This window comes from Protopterus annectens, chromosome 15.part0 (assembly GCF_019279795.1).
Source record: "Protopterus annectens isolate FY-2018-M chromosome 15.part0, PAN1.0, whole genome shotgun sequence".
In the NCBI taxonomy this organism is placed as follows: Eukaryota; Metazoa; Chordata; order Ceratodontiformes; family Protopteridae; genus Protopterus; species Protopterus annectens.
This window is the reverse complement of record NC_056749.1, coordinates 17,287,517-17,315,089: the sequence shown is the minus strand read 5'-3', so window position 1 is coordinate 17,315,089 and position 27,573 is coordinate 17,287,517. Positions and strand designations below refer to the sequence as shown.

The 27,573-nt window shown below is 46.5% G+C and overlaps 1 protein-coding gene across 4 annotated transcripts in view; it reads right to left on the bottom strand.

The window, feature by feature from the left end:
• Positions 1-27,573, bottom strand: part of LOC122789663 (KH-type splicing regulatory protein) — a 441,911-nt gene that overhangs the window by 227,167 nt on the left and 187,171 nt on the right. For all 4 annotated transcript variants that reach the window (XM_044057076.1, XM_044057077.1, XM_044057079.1 and 1 more), the window contains exon 12: positions 7,124-7,262. In XM_044057076.1, the coding sequence (XP_043913011.1) occupies positions 7,124-7,262 (139 nt within the window). The remainder of the gene's footprint in view (positions 1-7,123; positions 7,263-27,573) is intronic.

Genomic DNA, 27,573 nt, shown 5'->3' with positions numbered 1-27,573 from the left:
TCTATATCTGGGCTCCTCATTTGCTCAACATGTTAAAATCCTTGGTTCCAGTTTCCACTCGTGGGGTCCAGGTGGTTTCCGCTTAGTCCGTCTACCAGTGTATTTAATTTTCCTGGCAGGAATTGAGCTTGTAGGTGCACTTGGTAGCTCAACGCTGTGTTCCACAATGCCATGGGTAGTCTGCAGACGGAGTAAGAGTGTGTACCCCCCCTGCTTGTTTATGTACCACATAACCGTGGTGTTGTCCGTCTTTACCATTAGTTGTCCTAAAGAATGTGGTCCTTGAAGGCAGTCAGAGCATTCTGTACAGCTATTTCTTTTTGATTGATATGCAGGTGCATTTGGCTTGGGTTCCACTTGCCCTGAATGCACTTCCCTGCCAGGTGAGCCCCCCATGCATAGAGTGTGATGCATCTGTTCGGGTTTGGGCAGCAGGGGGTGGTGTGAAAGGTAGCCCCTTGTTTTAGTGGTAGGCCTCGGCCCACCAAAGGAACTCTAGGCGTAGGGAAGGTATGATTGGAATCATTGTTTCCAAGTTTTGAGAATGTTGACACTATAGGCTTTTTAGATACCACTGTAGTTTCCTCGTATGCAATCTTGCATATGGAATTAGAAGAATGCAGGAGGCCACGAACCCAAAGGCTTGCAGTATTTGTCTTGCAGATAGCAGGGCTTTTGTGGCCACTTGTTTGAAGTTAGTTATCAAATTAATTTGCTTTTCTGACATGAGGTAAGCCATCTGGGAAGTAAGCTTGCTCCCAGAAATATAATTTGTTGACAGGGTACCAGGTGCGACTTTTCATTTATGGTGTACCCCAAACAAGTTAAAACCCTTTTTACAAAGGCCAGATGATTCAAAAGTATGTCCTGGTTTTCTGCCTGAAATGCACAATCGTTCAGGTATGGGTATATTTGAATATTTCTTTGCTTGCAAAATGCAATAACTGGAGCTAGGCACTTTGTGAATACCCTGGGAACAGTAGATAAGCCAAAGGGCACTGGCAGTGCAGAGAACTGATAGTGCGTGTAGCCTGCTTTGAAGCGTAGGTATCTTCTGCAAGATTCCCTGACTGGGATGTGCAGGTATGCTTCTTTTAAATCTAATGCTGCCAACCAGGCATCTTTGCCTAGCATAGGAAGTAATTACAAAATTCAAGATGCTGACTCTTCACCAATCTCTAAAAGGGTGTTTAGAGTAGACAGTTCCAAGATAGGATGCCATGAATTGTCTTTTCTGGGTACCAGGAAAAGTCTCTAGTTGGAACCTTGTCCCTTTCTCTCAAGCATGGGGGCTATTCACCTAGTACCAGAAGAGGAAAGTACTTGTTTTTGGGCCTCTGCCCACTGATTTGGGGGTAGGTCCAGCCACCCACTTGGTGTTGGCAGCATGTGGAAGTGAAATCTGTATCCCTGGGACACTATTTAAAACCCATTTGTCCTGCGTAATGAGTTCCCAATTCTTTGCATGAAGAACAATCTTCCCCCCCCCCCCAAGGGGCAGTCAGATGAGTGCTTGGAAAAAAAGGAAGTCATTGAGACAGTTTACCATAGGGGGGAGTCTTATTCCCAGACTTGGAAGTGGAGGCCCCCCACTACTTAGTTCTGGGAGTCCCCTGGGACTGAAACCTGGGGTTTTTGCTGTGTCTGGGTTTGACTTGAGAAGACCTGGAAGGGGCTGGAAAGGACCAATTCTTAGAGGGCCAGTGCCCACTAAATCTAGGAGGTTGAACTTGTAAAAAAAATCTTTAACAGTTTGCATAGATTTAGGTTCATCTTCCATCTTTTTAAGAACTTCCTCGGCCTTGTTGCCAAACAGGCAGTCCTGATTTAAAGGAGCATCCAACAATGATCAGGCAATGATTGCTCCGTAAGCCAAGCATGCCTTCCGAGCACAGACCCAGTAACAGCAGCCCTGCAAGAGGCCTCTAATGAATCAAAACCACAATTCAAAGTAGGTTTTTCAACTTGTTCGGCAGAATGCATTAAATTCTGTAATTCTTTATTTTCCACACAGTCATTATTTTCTGTTTAAGCAGTCCAATAACATGCTGCTGATATTTTAACATATGAAACTGGCAGTTTCAAGCCCTAATGTCCAAGGTTGCAGAAGTGTAAACCTTCTTACCCCATCTATCCAGCGCCCTAGAGTCTCTATCAGAAGGGGTAGGATTTTTAGCAGTAGAAGTCTTAATGCCCTTGGGCCCCTGTGAAATAGTCTCTGGATCTGCAACAGGATTTTTGAAAAGGAACTTGTGGGACTCCAGGACCCTGTAGTATGTCAGGTTTTCTGGGAGGAGGCAGGGAATCAGGGGCCAAACTAGATTCCGAGAAATCAACAATGTCTAGTACAGGAGGAATAGCTAAAGGCCTATGCTGAGGTAGGAGAAGGAAATCCCCAAGTCTCTTTTGAATCAGAAAAATCCTAGCTTTCCCAGTGGAAATGCTCCCTTAGAGTATGTAAGGTTTCCCCAAAAGAAAAATCCTCAGGAGGGGAAGCAGAGGGAATAGAGTCCTCTATCAGAATACTCATAAGTAGGCAAGGACAAATCCAGGTCATCAGAAGACTCAAAAAGCAGAACCCTAAACAGAAGATTCATAATCAACCTCAGTCCTAGGCCTCTTAGAAGGGGGGTGGGGGTAGATCTTCAGCCATTCTCATTTGTTTTTTAGGCATAGTGGCCTGAGCATGTGGCCTGGACATTTTTTTTTAGAAATGGATCGAGATTTAGACCTAAGTAATGAAGCAAGTAGATTTAATATGCAGGTTCGTAGGCCTGAATAGACCCACAGAAGCCAATGCCTGCACAGTGGCTCCAGACCCATCCAAGGTAGAGACATCCACGGGTTCCATAGTTGAAGCATCTCGCAGCAAATAGTCAGCCCTGCCAAATCTCAAACCCGGGAAGTTGTCCTCTACAATAACAGAGAAGTACCACTACACCATGTGAGCCGTTGAAGACCGATTCTGAAACTCGAAAACGAAAATTTCAAGTCGGCCGACCGGCACTTGCGAACTGCTTCTGCTACCGCACAAGACTGATATAATGGCGTCAGCTGCATGTTATACCCCCTGACGACCTGACATCATGAAGGGACAGCAACTGACAGGACCCAAGACTGTTAATCAGGCCGACTGAGGGCTACTGCAATCAGATAACCCAAATGTAATGACTGCAACAGCGAAACACTAAGAATATCTATGCACTGCAAGACTTGAACTTAAAAGTACTAAACTGTAGTCTAAATACAAAAATATGAAAAAAAAAATCAAGAAAAATACAAGTGTTATTAGCCAAGATTTTTTACAGTAAAAAGTTACTTATGCAGATTAGAGAAAGAATGTAATGACAGAAAAAATGTGGAGAGCTCGAAAACTCTGGAAATAGAATACTAAAGAAAAAAGGTAGTATAAAATTTGGAAAAAAACAGAAAAATGTAAGAGTGCCAGATGGAATAGGGTACAACACAAAAGCTTAAGGGCTTGAAAATACTTAAATTGTTGTATGAGAAGAATTATGCAATGGAATACTTAAATTCATAAGACAAGACTAAAAACTGGAAACCAAAATTATACAATCTGACAAATGTAAAACTAAAAATATAATCCACACACACGCATAGATGTCCTCTTCCATGCTGCAGTACTCCACATAAGGGAATACTCTTGCTACGCATACAGCCAGGACATCTGACTTGGCTCAAGGAACATGGGCTGCAAGCAACTCTGCGCACACCAGCCCTCAGAACTAAAAGCCCCAGTCAGAGCCAGTCTTAGAAGGGCAATGCCAGTCCTATATCACCCAAAAGTGAAAAGCAACCTAACAGGACAGGAAGGGGGTGGTGGGAAGGAATACTGCAACATGGAAGAGAAAGACATCTATGGTTATAGAAAAGGTGTGTAAAATCTATTCACATGTTGTAGTATTCCACATAGAGGCAGTCTCCAGGAATCAGTGAAGGATAGCCCTTGCAAACCCTACCCTAGCTCTAGAAATGTGATAGTTTGTAATGCCTGGGGGGAAAAAAAAGTGTGTACCGATGACCAAGTAGCTGCTTCGGGAATGGTAGAGATAGTCAGACACTAACAAGGCTCCAGGAGGCCATAGCCCTGGCAGTGTGTGCAGTACCTTGCAGAGATTTTCCAAGGGATTGGTAGCTAGTGGTGATGGCCTTTGAAATCCAGACAAATGGTCTGCTTGGTCAGTCTTCTCCAGGGCCCTGGGGTGAAAGATGAAAAATTGGTCAGCCTGTCTGATGGATGGACTGGTTTTATGTAAATACCAGAGCTGTCTGAAAATCCAGGGAATGAAGTACTCACTGTCCCTCTGTAGGTTAGGGAAGGTGTATGGCCTGAGGGACAGGTCATTCACCACCTTGGCCATGAAGGAAAGGTTAGTTCTAAGAGTAACCCTGTCATTGTGGAAAACTAGGAGGAGGAATGGCCATAAGGGCTTGTAGATACAGTTTTCCAAGTACAAATATTTTAGGGAGGCTTTGTCTGCTGAATGAAATGGAGGAAGCGCAAGCTTTTCCAAAACATAGTTAAGATCTTATGGTGGGGGGAATGATTTTCTAGGGGGTCTGAAGTACCCCCTTTGAGGAAAGGCTTAGCTGGGAGTCTAGATGCCAGACTGGGATCCAGAGGGATGCATGCTGAAACTGCATACAAGTAAGCTTTAATGGAAGAATAAACCAAGCCTGTCTGCAGTAGCTCACACAAGACAGACAAAACTAGAGGGGTCTCGCTTGCAAGCAGGTCCAACAGTCTGCCACCATATAGAAAACCTTTTCCACCTTGAAAGGTAGGATTTTCTTGTATTTGGTTTCCTGGCCTCCTATAGGGCACTAAGCACGTCCTCAATGTAAAGGTGTCTGAAGGGGATCAGAATCCTATCAACTACAGGGTAAGGTGCACTAACTGCCACTGTGGGTGTATCAGATCCCTTGCGCTGTGTGAGAAGGTCCACTCTGGGGGGTAACTTGTGGTCACTGTCCTTGAACAAGTGAAGTAGGGGGAACCTGTGCTGTCTTGGCCAGTAAGGGGTCACCAAGATTTGTGGTCTGTCCTGCTGGATTTTCAAAAGGACCTACTGAATTGAGTGGGAAGGGGGGAAATGCATATAGATTTCCTCTTCTAGGAGACTGAGAAGGCATCTGTTGCCAGTGTCTGGAGGTTTGGTATCCTGGAGCAAAAGCCAGGAAGTTGCCTGTTACAAGAAGCAAACCAGTCCATTTGAGGTGGACCCTACTGGTGGACCAGATCCAGGAAGACGTCCTTGTGAAGCATCCATTCATGGTTTGGGATGGTCCTGCTCAGACAATCTGCCTGGGAGTTGGCGAGAGGGGATGTAGACTGCCTACAGGGTCACTCCCTGTGAGGTGGCTAGCTCCCATACTACAAGGGCCAGTCTGCAAAGTATTTATAACTTGGTCTCTCCCTGTTTAGATACCACAGGACTGTGGTGTTTTTAAAGTCTTCACTAGACCTTGCTAGAGGTAAAACAGGAAGGACTGAAGGGCCAGAATTACCATTGCTTGAACATTGATGTGTTCTAGCTTGTGAGGCTTTGGCCACAGGCCCTGCATCCTTTGATGGCTCAGAGTTGCTCCCAAGCCTGAGGCACCTGTATATGCATGACCTGTGTAGGTAAGACCTGGATTGTGGGTCACTTGTGCCAGCCAAACACTGGATTTTCCTTTATGAAGCATGGGAGGAGGGGAACCCTGCACGAGAGGATGGGAGCGTTAGGTCCAGAATGACCGAAGATACCCTTGTAACTTTCTCACATGCAGTCTTGCTAAGGGCAACATGGGGGATTAGTGGCTGCCATGTAGCCAGGAGTCTGAGGTTCATTTGCTATTAGTATAGGTGTACCTTTATACAGTTGGACAAAGTTCAGATTGTGAATTGAAAAAGCATAGTAATAGAACTTGCATGTATAAAATAAATAGTGTGAATATAAATTGCATAGTTGGAGAGAACTGGGATAAGAGTAGGTCTGCAAAACTGGAGTTCTGGAGACAAGAACTAGGAAAGAGAAGAGCATGAGAAGATGAGAGCTGGACATGTCCTTTAAGGAGACCTGAAGGTATGGGAGGGAGGTACAAAAATCAGATAAATGCTGGAATACTGTTCCAGGTCTTGGCAACACAGTGGGAGCAGACACTAAACTCTACTTCTGTGGTGTAGGTAAGAGCTCAGCTCACAATGCAGAAGATACTGTAAAAGGGAAGAAATGTCTGGAGAAACTGAGGGACTGGGGTATTCTGCGTCAGACGCACAGTTATGTATAACCATGGAAAAATCTAACAAATGGAAAAATTAAACAAAAATGAAAACACATATGTAAGTAGATCAAGATTGTGTGTAGACTGGTACTACAGAAATTGCCAGTAAAAGAAAAAATGTAACAGAAAAATGATGCAAGAGATTTATATGGTCAAGCAGACAAAGCACATGTTTTTGAAGTGTAAGAAGTTATGGGGAAATTATGTACACTTTTCAAAGATATAAAAGTGGATAAAAACATGGATATGATTAAGATACAACAAAATGTTAAAATACAAACTTCTTCCGGGTTGTACAGGTTATATGGAATGAAAAATTAAATGTTTAACGATGAATGGAATTCGGCAACCATATTAAGTAAAATTGGATGGTGGTTATAGAAATAGTTGGGTATAACTGGGATGAAAATTTAATTGTTTAAACAAATCTGTATATCTATACTTCGACCTGTAAACGCATATAGAGTGCAAATAAATGTTTATGTAAATCACATCTTCATGAAAGGTGCAGTGGGACCTTTACATCCATCCCAGTTATCCCCCCAGCAAGTGGGGCCTCTGTTTAACTTCTCATCCGAAGGACAGCACACAAGAGTACAGCTCCTTATGCTGCACTGCAATGTCAGATTACAAATGAATCCATGCACCTGGAGTAGGATTCTGATCTCAGCAGCAAAAGACTGCTCCACTGCATGTACATCAAGTGTTGTGAAAAGGTTAAGAACACAAACTGATGCAGCCCTCTCCCACATCAGAACTTCTGAAAAACCTGCAGAAACTTGTCAACTTCTTAAGCTAGAGCTCTGAACACAGAAGTTACAATACACCACATTACCTCTCCCGATGACCAGGCCACACTTGTGCGTAGGGATGGAGAAGGTCATCTCTCCTCCAGGTGGACCCCAACTGCCTTGTCCTCTCCCCCGTCCTCGTCCACCAGGTGGCATTCCAGGACCTGGTCCAGAAGGACCACTCTAAGAAAAAGGATACAAGTTAAAGACTTTGAAAAGGAGCTCAATGGCCTTCCACTAGCTATTTCACAACGCGACAACATTCAAACACTTGGAAAGCAACACCTCCAGACCATCTAAACTGCATTGCAAAAAAAAAATGCTCGTTATTGCAGTACACTACCCACCCTCCAGAAGCAGCCACTCACCCAAAACCTCCAAAATCAAAATTAACAGCTGATTAGCTCAATGCGAGTTACTATGGAAGAACCTGCTTTAATACAAATCCAACAATGAAAAAAAAATAAGCTACACAAGAATGGTCGTGCATTATGAGCTGTACTCTAATCCATATCAGTCTGATGCATGGCCAAAAGGAACAGGTTATTCAGTTTTCCAGGTCTACTTCAGCCCCAAGTAACATGACATCTCAACCACTGTCCAATACTGCTCACATCAGGAAGACCTGCTCCAAATCCAGGCCAGGATGCTTTTCAGTACACGAAAGCATGAGATTCAGAACTGGCCCTTTTGCTTTCCCATACCACACACTGTATGTACATGCTGTGCTCTCATGCGCATCTTGGGATATAAAAGCTGAATACATATATTCAGCTTTTGCCCATTTATACACAAACCAAATACACAAGATAAAATTTGAATGATTAGATGGGGAAAGTACAGTTGTGTACACTTACCATAAATGTAGATAGAGTGTATTTCAATGTTGCAGTCATCACATTTGGGTAATCTGTCTGCAGGTAGACTACAGCCGGCCTGAATACCAGAGTCTTAGGATTTCTGCATTGGATGCTGTCGCCTCTTCCTTGACATCAGGTCGTCAGGGGTATAAAAACATGAAGACTCCATTACATCAGTTTTTCGTGCCCCCACAATAGTAAGCAATTATATGGTATGGTACACCTCCAGCAAAAAGCAAATACACATGATACAATACGTGCCAAACAAAAAAAGGTAGAGGTAAAAGAAGTCAGGGGGCTGGAGAGAGGGTAACCAGGACTGCCAACAGTGAATACACCAACATCTACATTTATGGTAAGTGTACACAACTGTACAGTCTGTTGCAGTCATCACATTTGGGTCGATTCCCAAAGCTAAAGGAGGAGGAAGTTGGAGCATTAGGGCCAGCTATTAATCCCGGCAAGACTGCAGTGGCAACTCCAGCTCTGGATTTAGAAAAGATAGGCAAGTGGTAATGCTTGGTGAAGGTATGCACAGAGCTACAGGTTAAGCAGCTTCTAAGATGTCCCTGGTAGGGACCCTTCTCAGAAATGCCGCAGAGGTAGGTGCAACCCTGGTGGAATGTGATCTTATCCCTTGTGGGCAAGGTTTTCCATGGTGCTTGTTGTAGCAGAAATGGATGCAATGGGCTATCCATTTGGAAATGGTTTGCTTTGAAATAGCCTTCCCCTCTGCCCCTGCAGCAAAGCTAACTAGCAGCTGTTCAGATTTTTGGATAGATTCAGGACCAAGCACAAGTAGTCTGTGCACGTCCAGTGTGCAGTATTCGTTCCTCTTTGTGGACTAGGGAAAAAAAGTAGGCAAATGGACTGATTTAGGACCACAGAAGACACCACCTTGTGCATAAAGGATTAGTCCTGAGGGAAACCCCGTCTGCATGGAAGATAATGAAGGGTTCCACTGCCATGAGGGCCTGTAATTACGTTCATAGGTAGGTAACTAGGCTATCTGCCCGAGGGCATTTATAAGCCTAGCCAGAGTGTCTGTTTTCGCCGCCCCATTGATTAACTGATCCTCTGTCAAGCAGAGCCAATGATCACAGGGGTGTATTTTGTTACCCATCCACTCGTCAAGGTTCCTCTTGAAGAGTGTTAGTGAGGGGCTCTGCCTGACAATTTGGAATTTTGTTCCAAAGCATGGGGAATCAGACAGGAATCTATCCCTCCAGCATGTTCTATATTGTTGTGGCGAGGTATAGCTCACTAGAGCGGTGGCTCGCAGCGACTGATTTCTTTAGGTGGAGCATGTCCATTAATTCTGAGTTGGACATGGCTTTGTAAGTCAGGCAGAGATCACCTCTAAGTAAGCGATATGCCACTGAGTACAGCTGGAATTTTGTCTGGCTGCATAGGACACATTTGAGACCAGTAATCCTCTTGGCGAGGTACTTGTGGTCTTTCCAGCTGTTGGAAGTGTCTTGTGAGGTACATCCGAAATGGGGCACTGTACTCTGATGGGTCTGAATGATGAGTAGAGGGGCACTATAACCTAGATGCAAACCCTTTAGTAATTAGATGGGCCACATAGGATTTCCTAACTACCTTTGGCAATATGACTGTCAAAGGAGAGACTATCTACCTGGGTCCCCAGATCTCTTATTACCTCTTCTGTATTAAGGGGGCTGCCACCTATATGGTAATTCGCAGGTGTTTTGTCTTCCCCCCGAACGGGATGAATATGCATTTTTTGGCATTAAGCTTGAGGCCATGACTGACACCAGGGGTCAGTCTCAGTAAGGCCCTTTTGGAGGATGTCCGTGCCAGCCGGAGAGTCAATTATGGCTCCAAGTTTGCAGTCATCGGCGAACTTGGTTAGCAATAGTCCTGTGCTTGCCTGTACTAATGAGAAGTATATGCCGAATAGGGGTCCCAGGACTGAGCCTTGCAGGACACCACTTGTGACTAGTCGGACCTGGAGCCAGCTATTCTTACCATGAGAGTTCTGTAAGCCAGTTGGGCAACCCATCTCATGACGTAGGAGCTTATGTTCAGGATAGTGAGTTTTTCTGTAATACCAGAGTGGGGAATGGTGTCGAAAGCCTTGGCGAGGTCAAGGTAGGCTGTGTGAACCACCTTTCCCTCATCTATGGCCTTGGTGACTGTCTCGAAGTCAACCAGGTTTATTAGGCATGATCTGCCCCTAAAGCAGAACTTGGTCAGGTCAAGCGTTTGGAAGTTCCCAATGACTGTTAAGTTCAATGATTATGCGCTCCATAGCCTTGCAGACAAGGATAGTCAGGCTTATGGGTCTATAGTTACCAGGGTCAGTTGTGGACCCTCCTTTGTGGAGAGGAATAACCTTTGCTGTGTGCCATTCTATGGGCACGTAGCCTGTGGAAAGGCTGAGGTTGAACAGCGTGTTTAGGTGGGGGGTTAAGTTCATTCTGTAGTTCGTGCAAGATGCAGCCTGGGACACCATCTGGTCCCATTGATGCAGTGCTTTTGGCTTTTGAAAGGGCTGTTTTCACCTGTGCGTCGGGACACTACACTTTCAGTACTGTTGCGGGCCCTTTTGGGGGTAAGAGGGGGGTGAAGTTTGCACTGAATCTGTCTGCCAGGATGTTGGCAATATCAGTAGGTTCAGTATATTTTGTGCTATTTTGCACTAGTTCAGTGCATACCTGCGAGTTGCCACTTAGATTCTTAACATAGCCAAAAAGAAGGCTTTGTGGTTATCTTTTGAATTCTTGGCTATTTTTCTTTCGAAGTTAGCCTTGGATGATTTCATGAGGGACCTCAGGACTTTCCTTCTTGGGATTTGTTTTTTTTTTTTCTGAACTAGTTTCCTCCTATTGTATAGCCTGTTTATTGCTGGGGTCCACCAAACTAGTTTCCTTCTCTTAGACAAGCAAGTCTTGGTTTTGCTAGGGATGGCACAAATCCATGCATCCTTGTAGGTGCTCAAAGAGTGCATTTGTAAATGTTTCTGCATCTTGGGCAGCATCATCCTTTAGCGTGGGGGCTGTAAAACTTACCTCTGTCTCAATGAAAGTTTGCTATAGAAACTTTTTTTTTTTTACTGTGGTTTCCTTAGTTGGGGTGGTGGTGGGGTGTGGACATGCAGAGTGATTAGTTCATGGTCTGATCTAACCAGTGACTGGTTGACCTCGGGTGTGGGAAAGTACAGTTGTGTACACTTACCATAAATGTAGATGTTAGAGTGTCTTCACTGTTGCAGTCATGACTGTTGGGTTCTCCCCTGCCGGCAGGCAGTCCTTGGTCGGCCAGAATCCCAAAGTCTGGGTCCGGCATCGGCTGTTCAGCCATGCTCCCTGACGTCAGAGTGCCAGGAGTACAAAGCTGACAGCCGACGAATGTTCTCCAGTTTTTCCTGCCCCAGATGTCAGGAGTCCCAAAATGAATAAGGTCCCATACCCTTTGCAAATGCACCTCAGAAGAATGGTGAAAAAAGGAACCACACAAGTAAAGAGGGGACAGGAGGGAGGGAAACCCAGACTGCAACAGTGAAGACACTCGAACATCTACATTTATGGTAAATGTACACAACTGTACTATGTTCATCGTGTTTCACTGTTGCAGTCATGACTGTAGGGTAGAATCCCAAAGCAGAATGAAAGGGAGGTAGTCAAAGAATGGGCGGCTAAAAGGCCCTGCAAAACTGCAGAAGCAAAGCCTGCCCTAGACTAGTAGAGGTAGATTGTAGTGCTTGGAAAAAGTATGCACTGAACTCCAAGTTGCAGCTTCCAAAATGCCTTTGGTAGGAACTCCCCTGAGGAAGGCAGCGGAAGTAGCAGCAGCTCTGGTGGAATGCGTCCTTATACTCCCTGGGATTTGCCTTCCATGGTGTGAATAGCAAAATCTGATTTCATGAGCAATCTATTTAGAAATGGTCCGTTTAGAAATGGCTTTACCTTGGGAACTTGAAGCATAAGAAAAACAATTGCTCTGATTTCCTGATGTCCTTTGTTCTGTCCAGGTAAAAACGTAGTCGTCTGTGTACATCCAAGGAATGTAAGATCCTTTCCCCTTTATTTTGAGGAGTGGGGAAAAAAGTTGGCAAGTGAATAGTTTGATTTAAAGCCACTTTGGAAACCACCTTAAGCATGAAAGTAGGATTAATCCTTAAAGACACCCTGTCTTGATGAAAAATAATATAAGGTTCCATAGCCATAAGAGCTTGCAACTCACTCCTGGCAGAGGTCAGAGCTAACAGGATGGCTGTTTTCCAAGATAAAAACTTGGAGTCAGAAGTGGCAGCAGGCTCAAAAGGAGGTAAGGTGAGCTTTTCCAAAACATAGTTGAGATCCCAAGCAGGAATGGGGGGAGATCTAGGGGGCCTTAAGTTCTTAGCTCCTCTGAGAAACTGTCTCATGAGCTGGTGGGAAAAGATTGGAGGGTCTGCATTATAATGAGCAGAAATAGCAGAGGCATGTATCTTAATGGAAGAGAAAGAGACCCTTATGTAAGAGGTCTGTCAGGTAAAGTAAAATCAAAGGAATGTTGGGAAGAAGAGGATCAGAATCCTGAGCCTGCATCCAGGAACAAAATCTTTTCCTGCATAAAATGTTCTAGTGCTAGGACGTCTGGCTTCTAAAATGACATCCATAACCTGCTTGGGTAGGAGAGAATGAATCAAAGACCCTGGATTAACCAGGCCGCTAGGCTGAGTGTTCTGACATGGGAGTGTAGAACCTGACACTGGTGTTGGGACAGAAGGTTCGGAGTCTGTGGTAAAATCCAAGGGGGCTCCAGACAAAGGTTTTTCAGAGTTGGGTACCAGAACTGTCGAGGCCAATTTGGGGCCAGCAAGATAATCATCTTGGGCTTGTCTTGTTTGATCTTTAATAATACCCGAGGAAGAAGAGGAAGAGGCGGAAAGGCATATCCCGAGAGGTTTCTCCAACTGAATGATAGTGCATCCACTTTCCAAGCTAGTTTGTGGAAAGTCCTGGTGCAAAAAATCTGTAGTTGATTGAGGTGGGATGCAAAGAGGTCTATGCGAGGACATCCCCAGACTGCTGTTATCTTGAATATTTCGGTGTCCAGCATCCACTTGTGTGGGTCCGAAAGGTTTCTGCTCAGACTGACAGGAAGTTTTGCTTCCCTGGTAGAAACTGAGCTTGAAGGTCCAGATTGCAAGCTAGAGCTGTGTTCCACAGATCCATGGGTAGTCTGCAAAAGGGGGGTAGGAATGAGATCCCCCTTGCTTATGTACCACATAACTGTGGTGTTGTCTGTCCGTATCAGTAGTTGTCCTGGTTGCAGAAGATTCCTGAAGGCCAATAGGGCTTTCTGAACGGCTAACAATTCCTTTAAATTGATATGCAGGTGCTTCTGATCCTTTGTCCAAAGGCCTTGCAGACAGTTGCCCTGAAAATGGGCTCCCCAGGCATAATCTGAGGCATCCGTGGTTAGTAGAGTGGCAGGAGGCAGGCAGAAGGGTTTTCCTTTGTTTAGAGTACATGCCTTGGACCACCAAAGGAATTCCTTTTGAAGACAAGGCAGGACAGAGATCAGTATGTCTAAACTGTGGCAATGCTGAGACCATACACTTTTTAGCTACCACTGTATTTTCCTCATATGTAGTCTTGCATATGGTACGAGAAGGATGCAGGAGGCCATGTAACCCAAAGCCTGCAGGAATCTCCTTGCAGATAGCAGAGTTAAAGTTGCCAAGGTTTTGAAAGTTGAAGCCAGCTGTAACTTTTTCGTATGTCAGAAATGCCATTTGGGTTGTTGTGTTTAGAGAAGCGCCCAGAAAAATTATCTGTTGTGAGGGAGTCAAATTTGACTTTTTTCTGTTTACAGTGAACAAACTGTAGATGCTGGAGTAAGACATCCTTGCTGTCTGCCCGAATAAGACAGTTGTCCAGATAAGGGTAAATACGAATTCCCTTGAGTCTGCAATAAGCTACTACTGGAGCCAGGCATTTGGTTAAGACCCTGGGCGCAGTAGACAATCCAAAGGGCAGCGCAGAGAATTGAAAGTGCCTCGATCCGGCCTTGAACCTGAGGTATTTTCTGTGGTTCTGCCTGATGGGAATGTGTAAATATGCCTCCTTTAAATCTAGAGTCACCATCCATGCATTTTGGTCAGCATTGGAAGTAGCTGCTGTAGAGTAAGCATCTTGAATTTTGGTTTCTCTAGAAAAGTGTTCAAGACTGACAGATCCAGAATGGGCCTCCATGAATTTTGCTTCCTGGGGACTAGAAAGAGCCTCGAGTAAAAACCTTGTCCCATCTCTGAAATTGGAACTAGTTCTATGGCTTTCACAGCCAAGACAGCTTTCACCTGGTTTAAGGCCTCTGTCCATTGATGTTTTGGAAGATCTGGCCATCAGCTTGGCCTTGGTAGGGTATGAAAATGGAATTTGTAACCTCTTGAAACCACGTCCAGAACCCACTTGTCTTGGGTTATACGAGTCCAATTTTGGTGAAAGAGAAAGTTTTCCTCCGAGAGGGGCTTCCAGGCAAGAAGTTCCTGCAGCCCAACAGAGGGAGTCATTGAGAGTTTCCTATGAGCTTGCGACCTGTCCTCTCCTCCCCTAGAGGTGGAAGCAGTCCACTGTCTTGGTCTACAAGAGGCTTGTGTTTGAGGCCTTCCTTGGGAGCGTCTGTATCTACCCCTCTGAGGCCCGTCTGAATTGGGAAAGGACCAATTTTAGTAGGCCAATTCCTAAATCTGGGAGGCTGTGCTTGTAAGAAATCTTTAACTGTTTGCATGGATTTTGCCTTGTCCTCCATCTTTTTAATCACCTCTTCAGCTTTAGATCCAAACAAAACATTATGCTGAACAGGAGCATCCAATAATTTAGCTTTTACTTGAACTGGCAAATTTTGTTCCTTTAACCATGCATGCCTTCTAATTACTGTGCCAGAGGCAGCAGCCCTACAAGAAGCCTCCAAGGCATCAAATCCAGAGTGTAAACCATGCTTCCCAACTTGTTCAGTGGCATGCATTAAGTCATGTAATTCCTTATCTGCACAGGCCGAAAAGGAAGTTAGCTTTTGTTTTAAAACAGACAAGAGAAATTGCTGGTATTTCAGCATATGAAAGTGACAGTTTAAAGCCCTAATAGATAAAGTAGCAGAAATGTACACTTTTTTGCCCCACCTTTCTAAAGATCTGGAATCCTTCTCAGTGGGAATGGGGTTTTTAGCAGTGGGAATGGGGTTTTTAGCAGAAGCGGCCTTAACTCCCTTAGGACCTTGAGAAATGGTTTCAGGGTCAGCAGTTGGGTTCTTGTATAAAAACTGGTGGGAGTCAGGAACCCTGTAATATCTGTCAGGCTTAACAGGAGCTGGAGGAAGAGAGCCAGGGGTTAAGTTAGCCTCCGAAAAAGCATCATCCACAATATCCAAAATAGGAGGAATAGCCAGGGGTCTATGTTGGGGAAGAAGAAGAAAATCCCTTAGTCTTTTCTTAGATTCCGAATACTCCTGTACTTCCCAGTGGAAATGTTCCCTCATTTCATGCAAAGTTTCCCCAAAAGAGAAGTCCTCAGGGGGAGAAGCTGAAGGAATGGATTCCTCAGCATCAGAATTCTCATAAGGAGGGAAAGGATATTCTTGGTCAGAAGAAGAAACTGAACAGAAGCCTGATCAGAGGAGTCATAATGAACTTCCTGCCTTGGCCTTTTATCTGGAGGGGGATGTGAACCCCTAATCATAGTAAGCAAGTCCTCCGCCATCTTAAGTAACTGTTTCTGTGACTTGGGAGCCGGATCAGAAGAGGCCTGTGTTGCAGTCTTTGATTTAGAAGGAGTCTTTGCCTTTATTAGAAGCTGAGTAGGCCTGAAAACCCCTTCGGAAGCCGGTACCTGCACAGCGGCTCCGGACCCATCCAAAGGAGCATTGTCCGAAGGTCCTGCAACAGAAATATTCAAAGGCCTAGTTGGCTCCTCGTGGGAGTCCGTTTCGGCCATCGGTTCCGAAATGGCTAACGACAGGGGCTGCAAAAGCACCTCACTGATGATGGCCTAACCTGAAGCTGGCTCTGAACGATATAGTCTGATTTGGGCCTCGGAGGCCTGTCTTTGTCCTTGCGTCGTTTGTGAACTCCGGTAGCCGGAACCATATCCGACGACATTTTGTAATTAAAATGCCTACCTAAGTAATGAAATGCAAAATCGTACCTTCGTTTAATTGTACGTTGATTGAATCTAGCACAAAACCGACAACTAGCTACGTTGTGGTCAGGGCCTAAGCAAGGAATACAGTAAGAATGAAAATCCTTATGGAGGTATTTGCTTCCCACATGAAATACAATTAACTTTTTCTGACATCGGACTGGAGCAAGAAAAATGTTTCCCCAACGGGGTACTTAGCTTTGAGTAGAAGTCAGTCTTCGGACTGAAGTTTGTTCAGAAAAAATTGTCAGGAGTCAGCCGACCGGCACTTGCGAACTGCTATCACCACACTGCAAGAAAGACTGGGGAACATGGCTTCGGCTGTCAGCTTTGTACTCCTGGCGCTCTGACGTCAGGGAGCATGGCTGAACAGCTGACGCTGGACCCAGACTTTGGGATTCTGGCCGACCGAGGACTGCCTGCCAGCAGGGGAGAACCCAACAGTCATGACTGCAACAGTGAAACACGATGAACATCACCTGTCACTCATGTTGGTGATGACCAGGTCCAATATGTTTTCACCTCTGGCAGGGGAGTTTACCAGCTGATCCAGGGCATTTGAGTTGAATTCCAGGAAGCGTTGGTCCTGGGAATTTGTACTTAGTAGTTTTCCCAGTGAATGGTAGGGTAATTGAAATCGCCCAATATCAGGGTGTTTGGTAGGACCTTCATGTTTTCCAGTGTCTCCAGAAAGGTGGAGTGGTGGTCCTGGGTCATGGAGGATGATCTGCAGCAGGCCACAATTTTGTATTGCAAATATGCCCGATGCAAGTTGCACATGGATGATCATGCGGCGTCACTAACCTGGAGGTGTAGGCATCCTTGATGAATATGGATACACCCCCTTCATGTTTCGGTCAGTGTTCTGCAGCAGAAACATGTGGTATGACTTGTAGCCCAGTAGTGCTGGGGTGCTCTCTGGAGCCTTGAACCAGGTTTGTTACTGCACAGATTTAGATGTTCTCCATACTGAGAAGTGCTTCGAGCGCGTGCATTTTGAGAAACTCCTGGCGTTGAGTAGCATAACTCAATTTTTTGTTAATTGTGCTATTTACGGAGGTGGCTGACTTTTGAGCCTTGCCTAAAAAACGCACTATGGGGGCAGCAAGAGCCTTGCCCAGTATTCGAAAGCCTAGGGGTGACAGGTGCAAGACGTCTCTTGCGAAGCAACACGTCGAGCATGTCGTCCCATGCTGACACACTGGATCCCATTTGAATGGCACCAGAAGCTTAGCCAATTGTTGAAATTTATCATTTTTCTTTATACCGAGATATTTTTGGTGAGGGAAGGACGCTACTCAGGGTCATACCAGCCTGGGCTGCATGATCAGAGCGCTCTTCCATGTCTCTTCATGTAGTCCAGGGAGGTACGCCTCAGGTCATTCACACCAACATGAATGAGTTATATTTGTACTTGTTCTGGAGTGACCCAAGTGCTTGTGTTATGTGGTGGATTCTGGCTCCTGACAGCAACAGTAACCTACTTGTCCAGCCTAGTGAGTGGGACGTCAGTGTGCCTGACTACAGAGTCACCTATTACTAGTGTTAAGTATGTTACTTCGCCTTAAGGGCCGTGACTGTGCGGCACACTGTTTTGTGTTGTCTGGTATGTGACGGGAAGTGCAGGTTGTTTGGCTGCCTGATTTGGAGGTCTCTGATGCTTTTGTAGATTTAGAGCCTCCAAGTATGACTGTGTATTTTTTGCCAGTGCTGTTTTAATAGGTCTGTGTGTGGCTGGACTTGTGGTGCAAGTGTTAAACTTCTCCTCTTGACTGCCTGTTCGTGTTTGGTGGAGACAACTTGGCTTCCAGTTTGGTTGTATAATTGCATCTCTCGCACAGGTTAGTGTTTTGTGGTAGGAGGAGAGGGCTGTGTACATGAGGCAGTTGCAACATTGCCTCAGGATACAGAGATTCACCAGCTGGACTGGAGAGTGCACTGAAGTTGCCCTTTGGTCATGCCTGAACAGTAGGGTGAGCTGCTTAGTCACTTGGTTGGTGAGGGGTGAATAGAGAGCCTTGCCCTGCTGGGCAATCAGTGCCAGGGTATATTGGTGCTTGCTATTAGTTCTGAGCTGTGAGATGCTTTGAGTGGATGGCTCAGTATTATGTGCTGAAATGGCAGAGGCATGAATTTTAATTAAGAATAGGCCCTTGTGGAGCATTTCTGTTAAGTACTGTAGAATAGGAGGTAAGCTGGGCACAGTTGTGCCCATCTCCTGAGCCTGGCTCCAGGAACAGAATCTTTTCCACTTTTCAGCATATGATGTTCTACTACTAGGCCTCCTTGCCTCCAGAATGACATCCAGTACCTGCTTACTGAGGGATACTAGGGGAGCTCAAAGAATTAGCCAGGCTGCAAGGTTCAGGGTTTGAAGCTGAGGGTACAGAATCTTGCCAGCCTGCTGGGACAGCAGGGAAGGGGTCTGCAGCAGGTGCCATGGTTGTAGCAGTGTCATACTGCACAAGAGGGGGTACACCAGTGCTGGCGTGGCCAGTCTGGTGCAATCAGTATTGTCCTTGGCTTGTCCTGTTTGATCTTTAGTAGGACCTTTGAAGAGGCAGAGGAGGAAGGCATAAACAGAGCCTTTCCCAGGTGAAGGACAGGGCATCCACTTTCCAAGCCTGGCTGTGGGGAGTTAGTGTGAAGAATTTGTGCAATTAGTTTTGAGGTGAGGCAAACAGGTCCACCTCTGGAGTCCCCCATTTAAGAGGATAAATAATGTGGATTCTAGTTTCCATTCGTGTGGGTCCATGAGATTTCTGCTCAAGTAGTCTGCCAGTGAATTTGGTTTGCCTGGCAGGAATTGAGCTTGCAGGTTTACTTGGTAGCTCTAGGCAGCGTTCCACAGAGCCATGGCTAGTCTGCAGAGAGGGTATGAGTGGGTTCCCCCCTGCTTAAGTACCACAACAGAATGAGATAGATTAGGTATCCCTTGTCTTGTTAGTAGGTCTACTCTGAAATAACTTTTATTGTCTTTGGCTAAATGCAGAAGATGGAACCAACCCTGTCTTGCCCAAAAAGGAGTCACCAATAACATTTCTTGTCTGTCCCGATGGATTTTCTGTATGAATTTCTGAAGTGGGAATAAGGGAATGCATACAGAAACATCCCCTTCCAAGAGACAGAGAAGGCGTCCATTGCCCTTAACATAGGACTGGGTAACCTGGTGCAAATGGATGGAAGTTAGTTGTTCACAGGGAAGGATAACAGATATGAGGTGTACCCCCATTTGTGGACTATGTCCCAAGAACACATGCCTGTGGAACAACCATTTGTGGGACTGACACATGGACCTGCTCAAGGTGTCTGCCAGGGTACTCTGCTCTGAAGGGATATCCAGAGACTGTAAAACAACTCCCTGTTTGAGGGCAAGCTCCACCATTTGAAGAACTAGTCTGCATAGCAAGTCGGATTTTGTTCACCCCTGCGTATTCACATACCACAGAGCTGTAGTGTTCTGAACAATTTGTGTGCCCTGCTTCAGTGCATGTTGGAAGGGAATGGTTCATCTCTCCGATAGATGTTAGTCTGATGGAGTGCATCCAAGTACCCTGGACTCTGGGAACCCATGGCTGCTCCCCATCTCAGATCAGAGGCATCAGTGTACATCTCCTGTACTGGCAAGGGAGCCTGTAAGGAGAGTCCTGGGTTGCAGTTAACTTGATTCAGACACCACTGAGACTCTTTCCTAAGGCAAGGTAGGAAAGGGATCTTGTACTACAGGACAGTGCTAGGTCCATACAGACCTTCGGTACCATTGTAACTTTCTGATGTGGAGCCTTGCCAATGGCAACATGGGAATGGTCGATCCCACATGTCCCAGAAGTCTGAGGTACTGCCTGGCAGTCAAGGCTGTGTCCTTGACAGTGAGCAGGTACTGCCTTAAGTTTTCCACCTTTGGAGGTGGAAGAAAGGCCCTCATGACATCAGTCAACCTGCACCCCAGGGATATTTGGCCCCGAGAGGTTCATGTTGGACCTGCAACCCAGTGCCTGCAGGAGTGACAGTTTGTAGATGGCATTGCAGGGATTTAGGGCAGCCTGCTTGGATCAGTTTGTCTCAATAAGGGAATATTTGAATCCCAGGTCCTGCAGAAGGCCACCACTGGTGCCAAAGTACTTGAAGACCCTTGATGCTGCAAAAAATCCAAAGGGCAAAAGCAGAAAATTGAAAATGTGAACAGCCTTAAAGGATGCCTATCTGCACATTCCCCATATGTCCAAGGTGGCCAAGAATCCAGGAGGAGAAATCAAGGGGGAATAGGGTCTGCATAGTGAGCATATAACTGGAGAAAAACCCCTGGGATTCCACCTGTGTCCCTGCTGGCCAGTGGCATAGGGTGCCGACTTGTTGGAACATGGGCTAAATTCTTGGCTAGACTTGTAAGCCAATAGCCTAGTAACTTCCAATGATCCTATAAAATGTGGGTACTGCAGGAAGAGACTGAAGTGGGAAAAGTTCTAATATTGGTCTCTAGGAACTAGAAGTCTGAAATAGAAAATTTCCCTTTTCTGTCATAGGGACACACTGAAATGTTCCTTGGACAAAAAGACCATCTACAACTGGCTGAAAAAGGGAAGCTGTTCTTTGGGGGGCTGTGGAATACCCCTAAAAGGAAGGTGTGATCCAGGTCATGAAAAAAAGTTATGTACCTACCATAACGTTCCATGTTAGTTGTCTTCATCTCACCACCTTTCCTGCTTGTTGGGATCCGAGCCGATCCTCTGCCCCGACTCGGCCATTTTCAATAGCTCGAGAGGTGTTTACTGGCTCGAGGCTACCCCATCTCCCATGATGCCTAGCGCTAGCTACCCAGATCTAGTTTGAAATAGCTAACTAGCTATAGCTAAAGAACCCTTCCAAGCAAAAAGGAGAGCATACCTGTCATATACTTTAAGTCAGAGGAAACAAACCAGAGAACACTCAGCCAGTGAAATCTGAACTCCTCTCGGTCCAATAGGACAGGAGGATGGAGGCGGAGACGCAAGAAAGAAGGCAAGATGAAGACAACTAACATGGAACATTATGGTAGGTACCAACTTCTTTGTTAAGTTGTCTATCCTGCCTTCGTTTGCTTGTTGGGACGGCGTCCCTACACCTACGATCCTGGGCAGCTCATTGGAACAGACTTTTCAGAACACTGGAACCAAAGTTAGCTCTACTCCTGGAGACCATATCTAACTTGTAATGAGAGGTATGAGGATTTGCCCACGTTGCAGCTGCACAGAGTCTCCATGGGCAACCTAGACTGGAAGGCTACAGAGGTGGCCAAAGCCCTAGTAGAATGACCTATAGAAACAGAGTTGTCTGTCAAACAGAAGAGGGTAATAATGTGAGACAACCAACTGGATAAGGTAACTTTGGAAACTGGCAGACCTTGTTTGCCCTTAGCATAGGAAAGGAAATGTTGGTCTGACTTAATTATATCCTTCGTTCTATGCAGATAAAAACGCAATTGTGTCTGAAAGTACAGTTGTGTACCTACCATAAACGTAGATGTTGCCCGTTTGAATTGCAATGGTCCCAGAAGGGAGTGAGTCCTGAAGAGTTTGCAAAGCTAGGAGCACGGCTCTCATTTCTAAGACGTTTATGTGCAGATGGTACTCGTAAGGCTGCCAAGTGCCTTGGACTGTCCTGCCCTGATAATGCCCCTCCCCCCACCCTATCAGGGAGGAATCCATGGCCACTGTGGCAACAGTTGGGGGCTGAAGGGTCTGCCCCGAGACACTAGCGGGATGACCATCCACCAGGAAAGGTGCCTTTTGCATGTGTCTAATCATGATCATGTGAGACATGGGGAGCTGCTGAAAAGACCACTGTGTGAACAGAAGCCACTGAAGGATTCTCATGTGAAAGCGGGCCAGAGGGATCAGAAGAACTGCCGCTGCCATGGAACCCAGAGTTTGAACAACCAGACTTGAACTTGCTGGCGAATTGTGGCCACCCTGGCGGTAGCCTTGCAGACACTCCTAATTCTGCTCCTATATAGGTAATATAATATAGATTGACACTGCAACAAGGCAGACTTTTCGAAATTTATAGTAATGCCTAGCTGGGAGCAAATTGTGATTGTGTAGTCTGGCTTGAAGTTGATGCCTGGTAGTAGCAGTAAGGAGCCAGTCATCTATATATGGAAACACCTGGAATCCTAGTCACCTCAGGTGAGCAGTGACCACTGCCATACATTTGAACACCCTGGGGGGGCTGTGGTGAGACCAAAGGGCAGAGCTCTGAACTGGTAATGACTGGCTCCCAGCTGGAAGCGAAGGAATCTCCTGGAGCGCCTGTCCATTTTAATGCGATAGTACGCATCCTGGAGATCTATGGAGCACATCCAATTGTCCTGACCCAGAAAGGGTAGAATGGACTGTAGCGTGACAATCCGAAACTTTGTTCTTTGAACAGACTTTAGTCTGCTGACATCCAAAATCGGTCTCCAGTCCCCTGTCTTTTTTGGTACCAAAAAGAACCTTGTATAAGTTCCAGATCTGTGTTGGTCTGCAGGGACTTCCTGGATGACTTTTTTTCTAGCAGTTTTGAAACTTCTATGACTGCTTGGTCCCTCAGATTGGGTGGAACATCTGGAAGGGATCTGCTTGATGGTGGGGAGGGGTTGAAAGAAGGGAATTCTGTAACCTCCAGATATGATTGAGTGCACCCATTTGTCTTGCGTCAAGTTCTGCCAGGCTTTTGGGTACAATGAAAGTCGGAAGGGATTTGTATGATGGTTGAAAGAAGGGAATTCTGTAACCTCCAGATATGACTTGAGTGCAACCATTTGTCTTGTATTAAGTTCTGCCAGGCTTTTGGGGACAGTGCAACCATTTTTCTTGTATTAAGTTCTGCCAGGCTTTTGGGGACAGTGAAAGTCTTCCCCCGACTGCCTCCAGAGGCGGGCAGCCGGGCAACCCTTCAGGGATGCTGGAAGGGCTTCTCAGAGAAGGATTCTCTGCTGCCCTGGTTCTGCGGACCCCCTCTGCCACGAGGGTGGCGTCTGTTTCCTCCTCTGCTCCTGGAGGAAAAATCACTACGTGCGAGGCAAGGCTCCCTGGGATTTTCGAAACCACATTTTACCACTCTTCTGACCCTTGGGGTATAGTCTGGAAGGAGTGGAAAAACAGACTCCCATGGCAGAGAGAGTCTTGCCTGCTTGCTCACACCTAGTCAGTGTCATTCACCTGCAGTCCAAAGAGAAAGGAATCAAAGGGGATGTTGGTGAATGACTCTAAAGGGTTCAGCAAAATTACACAGCCACATCCATGAGCGTCTCCCAAGGGCCACGCCTGTACCTGCGGCTCTACTTGCACCATCAGCTGCATAGGAAATGAGCCTCATGGAGGAGTTGACTACAGAATTAAGGGCTGCCAGCTGAGAAGCCACTTTAGCTTGAGCCCCTTCAGCTGATGGATCCTGAAGGGCATCACCAAGCTCTAAGGAGATCCCTCTGAAGCCAGGTAAAATGGCATAAGAAATTCAGTGACCTCATAGAAAAGGGCGCTGAAGCAAACATTCGCTTCCCTATCCATGGTCCTAGACTCCTTGTTAGGATGGACAGATCAAGTTTCCGCTAACTCGTTCGTAGTGGCTGCTGCTACCACCATAGCATCCACAGGAACACCTTTGGTAAGGAACTGCTCATCAAGGGGTGCAGTGATAAACTTGCCGGGTCTCCTTGGGGTTGGTTCCACTGTACCCGGGGCTGACCAAGCCTTTCGAGCCACTACTGACATGAGTGGATCGAAAGGCGGTGAAACCCAGGAGGTGGAAGGTCTGGAACAGATCACATCCAGGAATACAGATTCATCGGTAGGGGAGAGGGATTCCAGTTCCCCCTCTGCTTAAGCATTTCTAGGATGTCTGAAAAGGAAACCTCTTCAGAGGGGGGTCTCTGGGACCCTTCCAAATCATCCAAATCCGTGTCCGAAGTGACACTCAGGGGAGTCAATGTGCTTCCTCTTGCACTTCTTCAGAGTGGGCTCCTTTGAATGATCAGGGGAGGCCTCGGAAGAAAAGGAAACACCCAATGGGGTGCCCTGGAGCACCGGTTTCCCACGCTTGGGGTCTGGAGGAGGGGCAGAGGTTGATGCAGGCACAACAGGGGACCGAGTCGGTGGGGTCGAACGTGGAGCTGACAGTGACCACCACACATGACATCGAAGGCATACTTGCCACGATGCAGAGAAGGCTCCGGTTCTGAGGAAATCTGAATCCTCTGCACCGAGGGAGACTGCTCAGAGGCCGATGTAGGAGCAGAGCTCACCTGCGCCGAAGCTCCGAGAGGGAGAACGGGGTCAGACAAGGGTCCGATACCACTCGCCCACTCGGTGCAGACAAGGGAGTCTCTGCGCCCAGATCCCACGACAGACTGCACCATCGAGGGGATCGGAGCAGACGGTTCCACGATTCGAACCCCAACTAACTCCGGCTCTGAGCTCAATGGAGCAGGAATATTGACAGAAGTGGATGGAGTAGACACCTGTTGGAGGGCTGGACAACATCCTGGCAAGTGCCTTCAGTAGCCTACTGACCACTCCCCTCCACGTCGTGATCCGAGAGCCTAGAGGACCGAGAGGAGTGGGAAGATCTGTGACTGTGCTCACTCTGCAGCAGGGGAGACAGAGGAGCCGAACGTATGTATTTAGAGAAGGGGGCATCAGCCTCTTGTGACTCCGCGACGGCTCCGAAGGTACTGATGGAGCAGACGGGTAGATGGTCTCCTTGCAGCAGGTAAGGTTTGAACCAATGACTGCGAGCTGGGAGACGTTGATTTTGGGGATTTCACAGACCGAGTCTTGGCCGGTGAATCCTGGGGCTTAAGAAGACCCCTCAGAATAAGCTTATTTTTGCGCTCCTGCAGAACTCTTGGGCTAAATGCATGACATATACAAGAGTCCTGCAGGTGCACTGCGCCTAAGCAATAGACGCAAGTGTGCCCATCTGTCAGACATTTTGACAGCATGAGTCACTTCTTGAATCCAGACACCTTGGATTCTTTAGACATGTCCAACAATTACTTGCAAGGTACTACCACAACACTAACACAAAAAAAAATAATAAACCTAACAAAGATAGAAGGAAAGGCTTAAACCGCTAACCTACAAGGAGGGATAGGGGAGGGGGAGAACTAATTTAAACGAGTTCTAAGGGAAAGACTACAAAAAAACACTCCACTTAAACCCACAGTTATAAACTACAAAAATAAACTCCAAGAAAAAGTTCTAAACTGACAAAAAACAGTTAAATAGAAAAACTTATATGAGCTTGAGCCAGTAGAAATGACGCCTCGCAGCTGAAACTGCAAACAAGATCTGGGTAGCCAGCGCTAGGCATCATGGGATAAGGGGTAGCCTCGAGCCACTAAACAGCGTGGTAATGACTTCTCCCCACAAAGGGAGACCGTGGTAACGACTTTTTCCCAAAGGGAGACTGAGCCGTAGGTATAGGGGGATGAAATAGTCAGACTACCTGCCCTGTCCTGAAACTGAAGGTTCCGGGCTGGAGTCTGAGCAGGCCCGGAAGGGGTTTGTTGCTTGCTGGCACTCTCAGCCCAGAGAAGCAGAAGGTTTCCTTATGAATAGAGTTTGAGGGATAACTCCTGTGGAATTTGGTGATAGGAGAAACAGGTGCTTCAGGTCTTTTAACTCCTTCCTTCTGTTGCTGGTCTGCGACATTAATGGAACTTGCCGGCAGGATAGATTTGTGTCCCAAAGACTCCCTCTCTATGGACTAGACTCCTTTCTCCATGTCAGAGAACCTCTCTAGCCCTCTATGAAGACCCTGGATGACTGGATAGGAAACAGAAAATATATCCCTGGGATCCCACCCATGTGTCTCTGCTGGACAGGGGAAACAGGTGCCGACTGAGGGAACATGAGCAAAATTCCTGGCTAAGCTTATAAGGGCCTCCAGGCCAATATCCTACTATCATCCTATGAATCTATGTTGCAAAGTTAACTAGAGGTACATCCAATAGTTTTGCCCCAATATCAGGCAAGGGCTGTAACCTTAGCCAAGAATATCTTCAGGACTGTGGCAGATGCAGAAGCTTCAGCTGCACCTAATGGAATGCAGTGTATCCCTGCTTTCAAAGGTCACAAGACTGGATACCAGTGCCTCTGGCAGGAGATTCTCATTCAGAATCTTAGTGGCTTGCCTAAAAGGCCTAGGGCATATTTAGACATATGGGTTTGATAGTTTACTGCACTGAATGCAGGGATCACCGAAGCATAAGACTTGTTTCCAAGATGCTCCATGGGCTTGGTGTCTGTAGTAAGAACAGAGGTGGATGGAAGCTATGAGGGCTTAGCGGAAACTGCTAGTGCCAGGGTCCGCTGCAGGGCACTTGGGAATTTGGCCCCCTTGGGGACCTCGTAAAATCTGTTAGGCCTTTGAAGAGCAGCGGGCTGAGAGTCTGGATTAACAGATGCTGCATTAAATGCATCCAGAAAAGCTGGCAAGTCTGGGGGTACAACTGAAAGAGCAAGGGTGTCCATCTGTAGAAGTTCATATTATCTTTTCTGAACTTGTCATCTCAGAGTCATCCCACTTGAAATAATCTCTCATCCTTGGGGAGACAGTTTCCAAAGTGAGGGCCTCACCTGGAAAATCTGTTTCTGCAGAGTTTTCCTCTGGGGAGGCATAACCAAATGGAGATGGTAACTGGGAGACCTACAAGACTAAGAAGTCCTCAGCTTCAGAAGTATCCAAGGCCTAGGGCTTAACACAGGAGGCGCCACTGGGGAGGATGAGGGCGTAGCAGGCCTCAGCCATAAAAGCACTGAAAAGGCTCAGAAAAGGCCTGCCACTCTGGCTGCCTGTCTGCAGTTGAAGAAACGTGCTCCGTTTTCTAAGGGAAGGATTAGCAGGAGTCAGGGCCAAAGGTAGGCCTAGGTTCAGTAATATGTGCAGTAGTGGAGGGATCCATCTGGGCAGCTGGTACAAACAGAGGTTCAGTAGCAGACATCTGTGCTACCTCATAAGGACATGCCTTCCACTCTGGGTTCTGCAGCTTCACCAACAGTAGCTGCTGTACCCCATATATGCAGCAACCGATAGTTTCTCCAGGCTAACTGGCCACAGGACATCTGGTGGAGGAGGTACAGCAACAGATTTAGGCCTAGCAACTCTGACCTTTACTTTGGTGGCTTAACCACCAGACAGCTCCACCCCCCATAGCCAAGGATAAGCACTTAAGGCACTGATTTTCAAAGTTGTGTGCAAACGGCTGTGCAAGGTTTTTGGAACGAAGACCTGGCAGATGGAGCAGGACGTCGTGATTAGGGTTCCTATTACATGATCAAAGACGCATTTGTCGAATGCGTCTTTTCGTAAAAGAACAAGGCAAAATAGCAAAGTGGCTTTTAAGCACTTTCGCTGGGAAAGAATTTGCTTGGCCGCTTCAATTACTTTCCCGCACAGCCAATCACTAAGTTTTAGAACAGTGATTCCCCTCCCCCTCGGGGGGGGGGGGGGTCGCTGTTC